The following is a 15,407-nucleotide window of genomic DNA, read 5'->3' on the forward strand; positions in this document are numbered from 1 at the left end:
TGTTCACTTGCTGTCTAATATATCCACCCACTAACAGATGCCGTGATGAAGAGATAATCAGTTGTTCACTTCACCTGTCAGTGGTCATAATTACATCTGATTGGTGTGTTTTAAAATGTAATTTATTTCTGTGATGGCAAAGCTGAATTTACAGCATCATTATTAGTCTTCAGTGTCACATGATCCTTCAGAAATCATTCTAATATGCTGATTTAGTGCTAAAGTAACATTTCTTATCATTATCAATTTTGAAAACAGTTGTGCTGCATATTTCTACAAAATCCATGATTCATTTTTTTCCTGTTTTCTTTGATGAATACAAAGTGAAACAGAATTTATGTGTAATCAAAATCTTTTGCAACATTACAAATGTTTTAAAGTCACTTTTGATCAATAAGCAGAAAGCTGACGTCCTATTTAAAGGCTAATGGATTCTGTCTCTCTCCACACACAACAGTGAAAGAATTTAAAGATATGATTGATTATATCTTCCCCCTCCACACGGATACTGCTTTGCGTTGTTCTGACAGTCAGTCACTGAAAAATATGGCAAATGCCCTGTCAAGAATCATTGCCCAGTAAATCCACGTTATAATCACCAAGACAGCCCTGGATCTAAAATTTGTATTAGCAAGGTAAAAAAGCTATATCCATGGTTAATGTTATATTGCCTCTTGTAAAATATTAAAAAGCAATATTAGATAATCTAAAGCTAGCTGGGCTTTGATTTGAAGTTTTGTACCTGCAAAACCTACACTGTGATAAACGATGTCTGAACCTTAATGTGTTTTTGCATGCAGACAGGTGAAATCACGGAGGGTGTTTGAGGCGGTTCCCTTGGAAACCATTTCCGACAATCCCTGTGGGTTAGCGAGCAGCATCTCTTACACCAAGCCTCTGACTCTCCAGAGTATTTTGTGATAATGGTTTAACAAAGAATCAGGTGAAAGACACTTCATAACATGTTCTATTTTAAGTGTAAATAATAACAGCCTATCAACTTGAAATCAGCAGCACACAAACAGCAAATTAGAACTGGTCATAAAATATTTCACAAAACTAAAAAGATGACTCAATGAAAATGAGTGCATAATAGTGGCATAGTATTTATATGCAATGAGGTCTGTTTGGTCATGCACAGATTTACATTTAGCTATGAAGCTGTTTTAAAAATGAAAAACACTTCAATTATAATATTGCAAAAGATGAAAAAAAACATATTTGAAAGGTCATTTTTCCAAGACCATGTAATTACACAATATGGCTCAAAAAGTACAAAAGGATTTCCATTTGAGATGAACAAAGAAAACAACCAGAAACACCTAAACAGCTCTAGAAGAGTTGAGAAGAGAAAGACAAATCAAATGAACATCTTCATTCTTGCAAAGAAAGAAATACTTAGAAATCTAACAATTTAGGTACTTTAGTGTTTAGTACCAATTTACTTTAATGCACAACGCATTTAACCCCAAACTGACATGCAAAAACCAAGCAATTCTATTCATAAATACATTCTCTGAGACAAGGTATAAAAAATTACTTACCGTAAACATATAAAAGAGCATCTACAGAAACCTTACGGCTGTGGAAATTGTAACAACAACAACAAAAAAAGAAAAAAAAAAGTATTTGCTGTAAATAACTCATCAGTGCTAATGTTTCTTAATGCATTTGCAGAGAGAATGCTGGCATATTCTTAATCTTTTTCAGCAGAAGGCATCCAGGAAGACAAAAGAATCATTGCATAGGATAACTGTTGTATAATAAAATTCAGTTTAGCCCTTGAAATAAAACCATTGTGCATTGTAGTTTTCACAGTACATGGTCTTTCTGTATCTTCCCTCTTTACTCAGCAGGTAGAACGAGTCCGAAATGTAGAACCAGCATGCCATCCTAAAAGGGGAGAATAAGAAACGTGTGTATTAAGGAATACAACATATGCAGCAATGTTTTGGGTCAGTAAAAAGTTAATATTTTTATCCAGCAAGTACACTTTAGAGGGTTAGTTCACCCAAAAATGAAATTTCTGTCATTAAGTACTCACTCTCATGTCGTTCTACACCCGTAAGACCTTCGTTTGTCTTCGAAAGAAATTAAGATATTTTTTATGAAATCTGAGGGTATCTGAGCCACACATAGGCAGCAATGACATTATTACCTTTCTGGACCTCAAAAGGTGCAAAGACATTGTTAAAACTGGCGACATGACTACAGTGACAACAGTAGCCATGTCGCCGGTTTTAACAATGTTTTTGTATTATGAAGCAACGAGAATACTTTTTGTGCGCAAAAAATAAATAAATAAATAAAAATAACGACTTTATTCAACAAATTCGTCTGTCCCCTGTCATACTGCTATGCTATTTTCGTTACAAGCTCCAGTGTTTACGTCCGAAAGGCAGCTCAGTATTGGCCGGGTCTGGTCACGTGAGCAGCACTATGCATGCGTGTGATGTTGGCGCAGTATGACAGGGGACAGACGAATTTGTTGAATAAAGTCGTTATTTTTGTTTTGTTTTTGCACACAAAATATTAAGGTTAAACCACTGCAGTCACATTGCTGGTTTTAACGATATCTTTAGTACCTTCCGGACCTCAAAAGGTGCAATGTCGTTGCTGCCTAAGTGTGAATCAGATTTCATATAAAAATATCTTATTTTGTGTTCCGAAGATGAACGAAGGTCTTACAGGTGTGGAACGACATGAGGGTGAGTAAATAATGACAAAAATTAAATTTTTGGGTGAACTAACCCTTTAAATTGATCAAAAAAGACAGTAAAGACATTTATAATGTTACAAAAGGTTTGTAGGTTTCCACAAAAATATTAAGCAGCACAACTCTGAACTTTGTTTCTTGAGCAGCAAACCAGCATATTAGAATGATTTATGAAGGATCATGTGACACTGAAGACTCGAGTAACTATACTGAAAATGCAGCTTTGCCATCACAGGAATAAATTACATTTTAAAATTTATTAAAATGGAAAGTAGGTATTTTAAATTTCAATAATATATGTTAAAATATTTAAATTTGTACTGCATTTGATCAAATAAATGCAGCTTATGTGTGCAAAAGAGACTTAATGGTCCCAAATGTTATGTAAATTATGAAATTACATTATGATGCCTGATGAACCACAATGAATGATCACAGATGAAATTTGAAAATTGATGTGTTAAGTCTTTGTGACTGTTAATGACGCCTCTACAACAAATAAAGAACTAAGCAAGAGATAGACTTGTTCTGATTCTGGCTTCTGGATTCTAACCAAAAAAAAAATATTTTTTTAAATTTCATAAGATATCAAAATCCTTAATACAACTGAAACTGCAAAAAGACCTCTTTAAAAAAAAGGTTTTGATGTAAACTGCTATTCTGAGAGGCAGCAGCACTTGAAGCTGGAGGTAAGGCTCTAATGTAATTCTGTGTGAAGGGCGAGACAGGAACTGTGTTAGACGGCTGTAGTTCACACTTATTAACAGCTTACTTCAGGCTCAATCTCTCTAAAAACATCTCAGCGACACTGACTTGAACAATCCTTGAGCAATTCCCAGTAGCCTATGTTCCTATTGTATGTCTAGACTATATTTCTCTAGCTGCATTTAAATGTATGCATTGATAATGATATGAAAAAGGTATGTTATATCAGACACCCACCTGCAATGCATTTTGTCCCATGGTGTTACAAACTTCTCTCAAAGACTGGTATTGCTTAAGAAGATGATCTCCACACACAACATCAACCTGCCATATAAAGCACAATGTAAATGTTCATGTAAGTGAATCAAGTATATGAGTTTTTTTTTTTTATCCGTTTTATTATTCGTCATGCAAATGATTTTAATCTGATCAATTTGGAAAAGTAATAACACACCTCTCCTCAAAACATTGCAAAACTTGAATAGTTTCTGACCATAGCACAATGCCAAAGTTTAATCTGGCGAGTTCACAAAATCACAAAATGTCGCATATCACAAGTGTATGAGCAATAGGCAAAGAACACTACTAAAGGTTTGAGGTTGGATTCCAGTGGATTCAAACTATTTAGAGGAGTGCTTTTTCACAGTGACCCTAAAATGCCAGATGTACTTCAAGCCTCCATATGTATATACACAATACAGCTTCAGTCTATTCCCAAAATGATCACAATTTTTAGAGTCTAGTATGTGGAGCAGGGCACAGTGGGCTGTCCCGGAGCAAAGCACACAAACGCTTGTGTCTCCTTTTTCACCTCTATCCCTGTAGATGTCCCTGGCACTATGAGGTGCTCCACGCAGGGCCAGACCAGACTTAGCCAGGAAAAAACCTTAAGCCAGTAATCCAGATACAACTGTTAGCCTCACAACATGTAAGCAGCCTTCACTAACAACTGCTGCATGTGGCCTTACACAGGAATACTGCAATTAATGCTGATTACCAAAAAAAAATAAAACTTCAACTTATCCCATTTTCAGGACCGATTTTCTGTGGATTTAAAAGCAGAAATGGGAAGCTTATAATTTTATAACAGCACATAAATTCGTCTATTAAAACTTGTGTATTATTCGAGCTGTATTCGGTTTAAATCAACAGTTTTACAGTCATTTTAGGGTATTAGGGTTTATGGCATTGAATTGTCATGGCAACTAATTTGTTAAATTGGATTAAATTATACACAGAAAAGGTTAGTAATTGTACATTAAAATCAGGTTAACATGCACATTATATAGTATTGAAATTATGAGTATTTTAATAGTTAGTATTTTACAGATTTGCCTAATTTACTTCCATTGTATGTGCCTCACCGTAACCAGACTTCTGCTTCTTTTTTTTTTTTTAAGAATAGAAGAGTCATTCATTTTTGTGGTCAACTTTTAACTTTTTGCCACAAATGCAGTCAGTTGAGCTTAACTTGAACTGAACCCAAAATATACCTTTAAAATGCCCTAAATCAAATGTATACATACTATGAACAATTAACAATGAAAATAGTGTGTATACATAAGTATATTCCTGACTGTAAATCTACCATATGTGGGATACATTGTAAGTTATACTATTAAGTACTGAGTATAATTCACTGACATGTATTTACTATGGGGTACGGGTTTAGTTTAGGGTTAATTGCCATAATTTACTGTTATTATCATAGTAAGAACATGTAACGTATAACAAGGACACCATAACATAGTGTCAACGGTTAAATATATGGCTCTCAAACTGGACATGGCTCTGTCAGTCTGCAGAAGTGACAGCTGAATAATGAAAACATGGCTCTAGATTTTCTTTTCAAACAGAAACACTGTTATTCACAACCACGGACACTCATTTCTATGCTTGACTGAGCTGTGGTTCTTTTCATGGACTCAAATCCTTATCCAGAATTGGGATTAGAAAGAAAGTAATTAAACAGCAACGTGTCAGGATTGTGAAGTGTGAAAGAGAGTCAGTGAAGTGTTGAGAGAGAAATGAAACATCCTAATAACATAATTTCTTTAAATCACACTTTCATAAGATGACCTCATGGTAGAAACCCTAAAGGCGGTAAGCAATAATTTTGCTGAATTTAGTCAGATAAGGAGGCAGAAAAGAACATTTTTCCATTAAATGACTCAGCATATCTTTGCTCTGTGTGAAGGGTGGTGGCCGTCCTGTCAGTATGAATTATTGAGCGACGGACACAGCTGGGGGGTGTTCATCCCACATTTCTTTCAGACCTCTGACATTGCTGACTGTCTGAGGCAGGATTTATGCGTCTGGTTTAATGAAAACAAGCTGTTCAAGACCAAGACCTTACCCTGATACAGAGTGTGGCTTATAATTCAAAATATGCATTCCGTTCAAAATCTGTGGGTGAGATTAAAGATAAAGAGAAAAAAAAAAAAAAATAGATGTTCCACCTTGCAGTTTTGACTCAGCTCCATCTTCCTCCTGATAAAAAGCTCCACATGACGGACAGTGGCTTCTCCGGACACACGCACATACTTCCTCTCAAGGGGCTTGAGGATGAAAATATAATCATGACAAATTCAGCAAGACCTTCACCTAAATTTCAGCTCAATTCTATACAATGAATCAGCTGTTTAGATTTCATAAAAACAAATAACATTGCAATGTGTTGCCTGAATGTAAGGTGCATTACCTCATGTGGATACAGAAAAAAACTACACAAAAATCGCAGAAATATGTCAAAAGTCTAAAGAAATCAATATTTCAATACTGAAAAAATGTGAACATTACCTTATAGTTCTTAACACCCTCTTCAGCTCTGTAAATCAAATATATAAAAAAAGATATTACATAAAACATTAACAAATCACATTTGTGTTTGAGTAATAACATAAATAATAATTTATAAATAGAGCATAGAGCATTTGCAATTGCACAAAATCAAATATTTTCAATCAAGAAAAAAAGCACATGGCTTCTCAACCACGAGTTTGAGAATAACTATTGTTTTTACTGAAGATCATACAGAATATTCTGGAATCACAAAATGGATCACTGTTAATTCATTTAATATATCAATATTCCCAGTTTCTGTTAATAAAAAAAAATGAAAGCAAGCAGTGTTGGCATAATCACAGCAGAAATACCAGGGGAAATATCTTAGCCAATATACTTTGAATATTGTGTTGGACAATAGGAGACCTAGTCAAAAAGGTTGAGACCTGCTGCTTTAAAAGAGTCTTTTGATTTTTGACAGTTTAGCTCCATCTAGTGAACATAACCTACATAGCATACAAAATTTTTTAAAATTCAACATGAAATCAACATGTACTTTCTTAATGCATGTTGCTGGCTTTATTGCATGATTCATCGGTGCATGTTATTCCAAAAACATATACCTTGTCTTTGTTATCTTTTATCAAAATGCAATTTCTTGCTCTGCCTCTGAAATTATTAAATTTAGATGCACTGACTGAAAGCACTAGAACAGAATAACATCACTTATATATTCATAATCACAATCAACATTACTGACCCCACAAACTCCAACATCAGAGACACATCTAGCTCTGAGGGAATAGTAAAAACAGACTGAGGCAGCATGTCTCTCTTCTGTCTCTGAGGAAGCTTCACTGGGTATGCAGATGGAGCTGCCACTAGAGGGAAAAATAAGAAGAGAAAAATTATTGCATCAGAAGCACATTCAAATTTTAATATTTCTCAGCGCAGCATCTGTTAAACGCTAAAATGCATATATATTCAAAGAATAAACTTTAGTAGAGTGATTGCTTTGAACAAACCTGGCTTAGGAACGTCAAGCCCTCTCCGTTTATAAAATTCACATATACGTGACCTTTCATCTTGAGAGGAAAAACACAAACAACTTATCTTCTGTAATATGTTTCTCACATATATCTCAAATGACAAAATGGGCCAACAAATGTGTAGCAGAAGAGAGTTTAACACTAACCTCCTTCCAAATATGGAACCATCTTGAAAACAATGTCTTGTAATTGTCGGTCAGGTCTAAGAGAAAAAGGGGTGAAATTTGACTCTATTTAACCATGTTAGAACATGACCAGTAATTAAACACTAAAGCACATACGAATCCCTAAAGACCATGGGACATATTTGAGGCTATTATTGCTGGCAGTAATTAGACACAAGGGATTGTCCGGAACATAACAGCTAGACTAAATCTCTAGCGATAGACCAAAACTGGTAAACAACACTACGCCCTTTACACATAGGTTGAAATTGACAAGAAAAAAAATAAAGACATCAATAAAACTAAAGTTACCTGATACTATACAGTGGCTGTGTCTGGTGTACGACAATAGAGCAGTTAGGACACCTGTTGCTGTAGAAAAAGTGCTTGACAATACAGCTCTTACAAACTGTGAAGGAGGAAAAAAGGGCAATAGTTAAATAAACACGCGTGTTGCAAAACGTTGCAGATCAAAGATTATATGACTAATAATAATAATAATAGTAATTTGATACCATTACATTGGTGGGTCAGTTGCAGGAAATGTGGACTTACAAGTGTGAAGGCACTCTGTGATGGTGGTGGCATCAATGAAAAATCCATTGCAGAGGGCACAGCGAATATAGGGATAAAATTCCCTAAGAGGCAGGGTACGCTATAAATAAAATAAAATTAAAATTAAATCAAATTAAAATAATAGATATACATATGCACATACACACAGAAATATATTTGGGTATAATGTACTGTACATTCTTAAAGTGTATGTGACATAAATATATATGTAAACTATTATGTTATACGTTATATACACGTTTAGATTTAAGAATGAACATTATAAATGTTTATAAGTACAAGTATTTTATATACGTATATGCATATAAAACAAACATATTTATTAGTTGAGTAGGTCATATATGCAATAACAGCTTATACACAAGTTAAAGTACTTTTGAAATAAAAACTCGACTAATTTGCTAAATTAGTATTGTACCTCGTCGTGAGGGTGTTGTTCATTAACTCTCTGGCTCTCGTCCACTTCGCAGAGGGAAGCGTCTGACTGAAAGGACCCACGCGTCGATCCCTCCTCCACAACTCTGCCCACAGTTCCGTCCATAGTGCACGCAAAGTGTGAAGCGCTTAAAATAACTTCTGGATAACAGCTACGAATGCCAACCTTGTCTGTCTGGAGAGGCTGGGTGACTTCATTCGAGATGAAGCGCGAATAGTTAATTTCAGTTGCAAGTTTAGAAACACTTCAATCTACTTGTGCACCTTCACGGTGTGCGCGCAATACTCCAGTGACGCAGTTTAATGAGGCTAGAATAAAAGTCCCCAAAGGAAAGAATAAATAAATTGATCAATTAATACATATAAAAACGTATAAAAAAAGAAACAAATATATTACAACTTATCACTGCAAAAGATTATTATATTTCCCTTCATAGTTCGATTATCTACTGATCTACTTCCCCTATCCAGACCAGTTACAATGTTTTATTAGATTGAGGGTCATCTGACAAAGACTTTACAAAAGATGTATTAAAGTTTACGGTTATGTAAAAAGAAAAAAACTGATTTAATGTGAAAAAGCTTTAACTAAATTTGCGCTATGTTTTAATTAACTGAATCACACAATAAATATTAGGCTATATTTTTCGTCGTATTTAAAATACACACCACCAAGTGGTCAATAGTAAAACTTTAGGTAGATTTTGCATTCGCATATGTAGACACCTTGTAGGATTTGAGCAATTTAAATAAAAAATGCATCAGTCTGTTGAAATATTGAAAGGTTTAAAGAACGCCAAAGTATAACCCTTCCTTAAAACCTATATATTATTTGCCTATTTTTTTTTTAATTTATTTATGTTTTGTTCCCCTTATATTTTCTATGTTTACTGTTTTGTTAAATAAAGCATTTATAAAATGACAATGATGAAAATTCTTTTTGAATGGAGTGTTTGGATGGAAGTTTTCTACCCTCTATCGACACAAGAGAGGGATGACAGCAAAGATGGCGGCGCCTATGAGCAACGTGGATGAAATTCGTGATAGAGTAATATTGGGTGAATTTGGCGTAAAAAATGTAAGTTATGCACTCTACAGGATTTATTTTCATTTGTATAGTGTTTGCTGTGTGTTTATGTTGATATAGACTGTTTAATTGTCAATTTAAGTATCCATCATTTAATAGTATAACGTTGCACATGGCATGTAGGTTTCTTAGTACATAAATTGCAGTTTATGTTTGCTTATTTTGTTTATATGATTATGCTTAATAGCGTGTATTTCGGTAAGCTACATATGTAACTACTATTTACTGTATTTACAGGTCCATACTACAGATTATCCAGGAAATTACCCTGGTTACGATGACACATGGGACTTTGAAAAATTCAAAAAGGTGTGTGAATTGTACAGGATTTCCTTTATTATAATGAATATCGTAGGTGCTTAGACGGGCATTTCATAGTGACTGATGCAAAATGTGTATATTACTCTTCCAGAACTTCAGGATCGATATAGTTAATTCTGATGAAAACACGTTGGAGTTTGATATGATTGGAATTGACGCTGCCATCGCCAATGCTTTTCGCCGTATACTACTGGCTGAGGTATGTTTTACGAGGCTATGTCCTTAGTTTCTTCTTATATACATGTTGTATTACCATCATAATGAGCTGTTCTTAAAACAGGAGGTGATAGTCATAATGTTCTTTGAACTTTACTGTTTATTTTCCTCATCTCGTTTAACAATTTAGGTCCCAACAATGGCCATTGAGAAAGTCTTCATTTACAATAACACATCAATAATTCAGGATGAGATTCTAGCTCATAGGCTTGGTCTTGTGCCCATTAAAGCAGACCCTCGTCTTTTTGAGTACAGGAATTCTGGTAAGTTTCAAAGTCGTTTTTGTAATGGTGCCACAAATGTCAAAACTGACTGAAGTTGTTAAAGACTGTTGATTATTCTAAGTTTTCACATATTATAATTGATTATAATTTGACAGTTGAGTGTGTTGTGTTTATCAGAGGATCAGGAAGGCACAGAAATTGACACAATCCAACTTCAGCTGAAGGTAAAATGCACCAGGAATCCTAGAGCCCCTAAAGACTCTTCAGATCCTAAGGAGTTATATCTCAATCACATGGGTGAGTAAAATGAGGTTTAGTTTTTTTAATTAAGCTATTTTTGGGATGACAAAAACAGACATTTCATTTTATTTTTCCCCCTGAGGTTTACTTTATAATATTAATTTTGTTTTTCCATGATCAACTATCCACCCTCTCTCTGGACCTTAGAAGATTTTTTTTTTTTTTTTTTTGCTGTCGCTGTGCCCTATAAAACTAATTTAAAACTTGTAACCCATCTCTATGTATGTTAAATGTTATTCCAAACCCATATTTTTTTTTATTCTTCTGTGCAACCAGGGCTGCACAATTTATTTATTTATTTTTTTTAAATTGTGGGTTAAAAAAATTGCAATTAAAAAAGACTCCACGTTTGCTGTGCTGGTTTGTAAGGCTGTACAGTTTGGAGAAATAATAAATATTATTGTAATACTTCACTGTAAACAATAATATTTTATAAAATTAAATTTTTTCTGTAAAACTGTAAAATTACAATTCTGATATTAATGGTTGTCTTAATTTCTTCATTTTCAAAACTTAAACTATCAAGCTTTTATTTCACCGGAAAACCGCAATGAGCCCTTAAAGCTTCTCTTTTGTTGGCAACAGCTGGTTTATAAGCATTTTTGGCAAGTTTGGGAAGATGGTTGTTGTCTTTCTGAATGCATGTTATAAGTGACCCAAACTCAGAGCAGATGCTGAGATGAGTTTGTGTGGAGCAGCTCTGGGATGCTTAAAATGCTGGATCATGACATGAGCTGCTTGCATGTAAATGAACACGCGCTACACACTGAAACATGCAGCTCATATATTTATTTAAATGAATCGCAGCCTTTACAATTTGATAATTGCAGTAAACCATATTGCATTTTAATGTTTTATTTACATTAATTGTACAGCCCTACATGCAACACAAAAGATGATAGGCAGAATGACAGTTTCAGTCACTGTCACCTTTCCTTGTAAGAAAAAAAAAAAAAAAATGTAATGAAAGTGAAAGGGGACTTGTACTGTCAAACACACACATTCTGCCATACATCTCATTTTGTGTTCCACAAAAGAAAGAGTCTTACAGTTTTGGAACAACAGTTTGTGTAAATAACTCACACAGATGTTAATTCCCAACCATGACAGAACATTCTAGTTATCACCGCACTGTTTACTGAACTCTTGTGTTTGGTTTCAGTCTACTCAGGTGACATAAAATGGCTCCCAGTTGGAAACCAGGCCGATGTATTTGCAGATGCCAAGATTGGTCCTGTGCATGGGGACATTCTCCTGGCACAACTCCGACCAGGGCAGGAACTTGATATAGTCATGCACTGTGTCAAAGGAATAGGTTAGTAATATAAGAGGCTCCTGACCAAGAAGATGTTTGATTTCCAGGGAGGCATATATATTTTTCTTTAATAAAGTTTTAGTTATTATATAACTCCAACTTCCAATCCCCAGTTTCCTGGATATTATTTATGAATTGTGTGATTAACTGGAGATCTTCGTTGCACCTCACAGGCAAGGATCATGCCAAATTTTCTCCTGTGGCCACCGCAAGCTACAGACTCCTTCCTGAAATCACATTATTACAGACCATTGAGGGAGAACAAGCGGAGAGGTTAAAGCGCTGCTTCTCACCTGGAGTTATTGAGCTAGAGAATGTGAACGGTAGGAATATTCCACTTTATTTACATGTAGTCTTGATATTTAGTGCTTTTGTTGTATTATAATCCAATAATTTTTCATTTCAGGAAGGAAGGTAGCTAAGGTTGTCAACAGTCGTTTGGACACATGCAGCAGAGAAGTTCTCCGACATGATGACTTAAAGAACTTGGTGAAACTCGGCAGAGTGCGGGATCATTTCATATGTATGTTCACATCCAAAAATGTTGCATTAGGTTTGTTTTGTGGTGATTTACCAAAGGCATTGTCACATTTTCTTCTGTGTTTTCTTTTCAGTCTCAGTTGAATCCACAGGGATCCTCCCTCCTGATGTCCTGGTTACCGAGGCCATTAATGTCCTCATCTCTAAGTGCCAGAAGTTTCTCACAGAGCTTGATGCAACAGAAATGGACTAGTTGGAAGAAAATAAGGCTGGTTACAATCATCCTATAGCTTTGAATGAAATCATAGGATTTGTTTGCTGACATTGTACATAACTTTTAAAGCTTTAGCTAAAACAAACTCCCTTAACAAGTGTGAATTCATACAAATTCTAGCAAGCAGTTGTTTTTTCAACTTGAGGCTTTAAAAAAAAATTGTTCCTGTAAGTATCCAAGCAGTTTCTTTTTAGTCAAGTTAATCTGTTTTGTTTGAGATGTCCAGCTATTACAATACATATTTGACAACACATTTTGTGACATATTTATGTTTTTCCAATGTATATTAAACTTTTGTTTTTGACAAAATGACAAATTGTCTATACATTTTTATCTTTTCTCACAACCTTTGGAGTCAACATCTGAACAAAGCACTTTGCTTTGAATTGTCGGAATTCTGTTAAACCTGTTAAGTTTTTCTTGTGACTTTTTCTCATTTAGGGTCATAAACATGCCTGTAAAATATCGACACTAATATATTTTAGAACCTGCATACAAAATTCTATTACAATTTTGGTGTTTGTGGGTTAGTTTGATATTTTATTTTGTCCAAGTTTCTCCACTACTTAAATTTACATTTCATGCATTTTTGGCAGACGCTTTTATCTGAAGAAACTTACACTGCATTGTATATATTTTTAAACTCAACGGATGGGTTTGTCTATATTTGACCCAAACATGGGTTGAACAAGTGTATATTTTCTTCCCCCACATCATGTGCTGGGCTCTGTAGAATAGTTTTTCTCATGTTGTTTTTTTTTTTTTTTTTTGTAATGTGTGAGAAGTATTATTGTTAAAGGTTTGTCGCTTTTGCCATTTTTTTGTTAGTTTTTCATAGCATTTTTTTTTTCTTGTGGTGAATTGTATTGAATCCAATTATGGTCAGTTTAACCCACCATAACGCTTGTACCCAGATTTTAAACCTAGTAAAATTATTTGAAACTTGTTAATATTCATAAAACAGCAAAACTGTTAAGCTAGCAATGAAATGTGACTGATCAGGCCATCGCTCTTTGCATGCATATAGATTTTTGTTTCCAGTTCTTTTGGCTCACCCATCTTCATAGTTTCCAAAAAAGAGCTAAGCATCATCCAGTTTTACTTTGCCTGCCAGCTCGCTCTCTATCAATGATATCAAATGCTGTATCGTGGTGAATGATTATGGAGGCAATCAATTCAGTCTTCTGAAATGTACTTAGATTAATTACAAGCATACCTCTTGACACTGTTTAACCATCCCGTGCCAGTAGGACTAAATAATGCAGTACAACCGAGGCATTTTCCTTTCATTGTGAGAGTGACCTGAAAATGTGCCTTTGTGTTCTGTTCAGTGAATTTAGTGAGAGGTATTTTAGTAGTGCTTGCTCAGAAAATACCTATATTTTATATACAGATCATCACCAATAGATATGCAATGATTATTTGCCATCAGTGCTTTTAAAGTGCACATGCTGAGGTTCCTGTCTGCTTTGAGTTACAAACAAACATGCTGACTGAATTACTAGAGCTAATGTCCAGCATATGCTGCTGTTGCCAGAGGCAGATGCGTCTAAAGTAGCTTTGCATTTGCACTGTAGGGCATTGTTTGGCACAATGAGGGCTGGAGTCAGCACAATGAAAGCATTATGCGTGAAATCCTGTTTTTTCTAGCCAGATGATACAAACACCGGAACACCTGATGAAGTTCATTCAGATTTATGCACAATCCCAATACTTCACTTTGCATCTAATTACTTTTGTTGAGCTCAACAGGATAAGTTCTTTGCTATTTCCGCACATTAATTCTGCCTTTTCCAGGTGGCCTTAGTCACATTTTGGCTTATTATTATGGGTGGGCACAACATCTGCAGTAGATCATTTTGAGCTGTATTCTACCAAACACCCGCCCACCCATAATGCACAAGCAAATAGCTACATAATCGCATATAACGTGTACAGGACTGTTGAAATTGGGCCAGGGTGTCTTCGGAGACGGCAAGTCACAGAGGGACGTGGCACAATAAGTGGGTCACCTTCCATTGTGCGGCTCGCATCATTAGAATGGTTCTGCTGAGACTAGTTGAGACTGGAGTCATTTGGCACTCTCCATTCCTCTCCATCTTGTCTCATTACTCAGCTTTGCTCTTGGCAAGCAGCAGACACCACTCAAAGCATAAAAAGACAGAAGAAAAATCTCATATCCTTGTTGGCCATAGCTGTTGTTTATAAAACATACTGTATTTTTCTAAGCAAGGAAATTATGGTGAAGGGATCACCCAGTTCTTTGGCCTACTTGGTGGAATTTTCTTTAACACAGCTTGACAGCTCATTAAGATAAAGCTTATTATATTTTTTGACTGTCTGGATATTACCATTTTTTTCTAACTACTTCAGTTTTCCATTGCTAATAAAACAAATTGCTTTTGATTTCAATTTGGGTCAAATAATTTGACACATCTCAGTTTTGACATGAATGGCAGTGGAAGTTTAATGCAAGAATATGGGCTGATTTTTGCCTTATCAAAGAATTACTTTGCTGAAAAAGCCTGCTTAAACCAACCTAACCTTGTATGCTCATCTTTCACACTGGTCAGGCAGATCTGTTAGCTGATATCAGAGGGCACTTAGTTTTATCACAGCCTGACCAGCAAAAAAGTGCACAAAACCTTTTTTAAACCAGTCAACAGACCAGGCTGGGAGACCAGCAAACCAGATTAGGCAGGTTTAAGAAGTTCTTATTGGCTTGTTTTAGAGGGATTTTGTGCACTTTTTCAGTTGGTCA

General features: G+C 35.2%; 2 protein-coding genes across 2 annotated transcripts; one reads left to right on the forward strand and one right to left on the reverse strand.

The window, feature by feature from the left end:
- Positions 1-1,093: 1,093 nt before the first annotated feature.
- Positions 1,094-8,747, reverse strand: pcgf6 (polycomb group ring finger 6). Its single transcript, XM_051917816.1, has 10 exons — positions 8,413-8,747; positions 7,974-8,073; positions 7,731-7,827; positions 7,401-7,456; positions 7,231-7,290; positions 6,966-7,086; positions 6,221-6,248; positions 5,881-5,979; positions 3,659-3,745; positions 1,094-1,893 (listed from the first exon to the last, which is right to left on the reverse strand). The coding sequence occupies exons 1-10, from the start codon at positions 8,533-8,535 to the stop codon at positions 1,846-1,848; spliced, it is 819 nt and encodes a 272-aa protein (XP_051773776.1). The 5' UTR covers positions 8,536-8,747; the 3' UTR covers positions 1,094-1,845.
- Positions 8,748-9,357: 610 nt separating this feature from the next.
- Positions 9,358-12,962, forward strand: polr1c (RNA polymerase I and III subunit C). Its single transcript, XM_051917815.1, has 9 exons — positions 9,358-9,507; positions 9,754-9,825; positions 9,929-10,036; positions 10,184-10,316; positions 10,455-10,574; positions 11,740-11,892; positions 12,066-12,215; positions 12,299-12,415; positions 12,507-12,962. Exons 1-9 carry the CDS (start codon positions 9,424-9,426, stop codon positions 12,623-12,625), a joined length of 1,056 nt encoding a protein of 351 aa, XP_051773775.1. The 5' UTR covers positions 9,358-9,423; the 3' UTR covers positions 12,626-12,962.
- Positions 12,963-15,407: the final 2,445 nt, after the last annotated feature.

Source organism: Ctenopharyngodon idella, chromosome 13, assembly GCF_019924925.1.
Source record: "Ctenopharyngodon idella isolate HZGC_01 chromosome 13, HZGC01, whole genome shotgun sequence".
In the NCBI taxonomy this organism is placed as follows: Eukaryota; Metazoa; Chordata; class Actinopteri; order Cypriniformes; family Xenocyprididae; genus Ctenopharyngodon; species Ctenopharyngodon idella.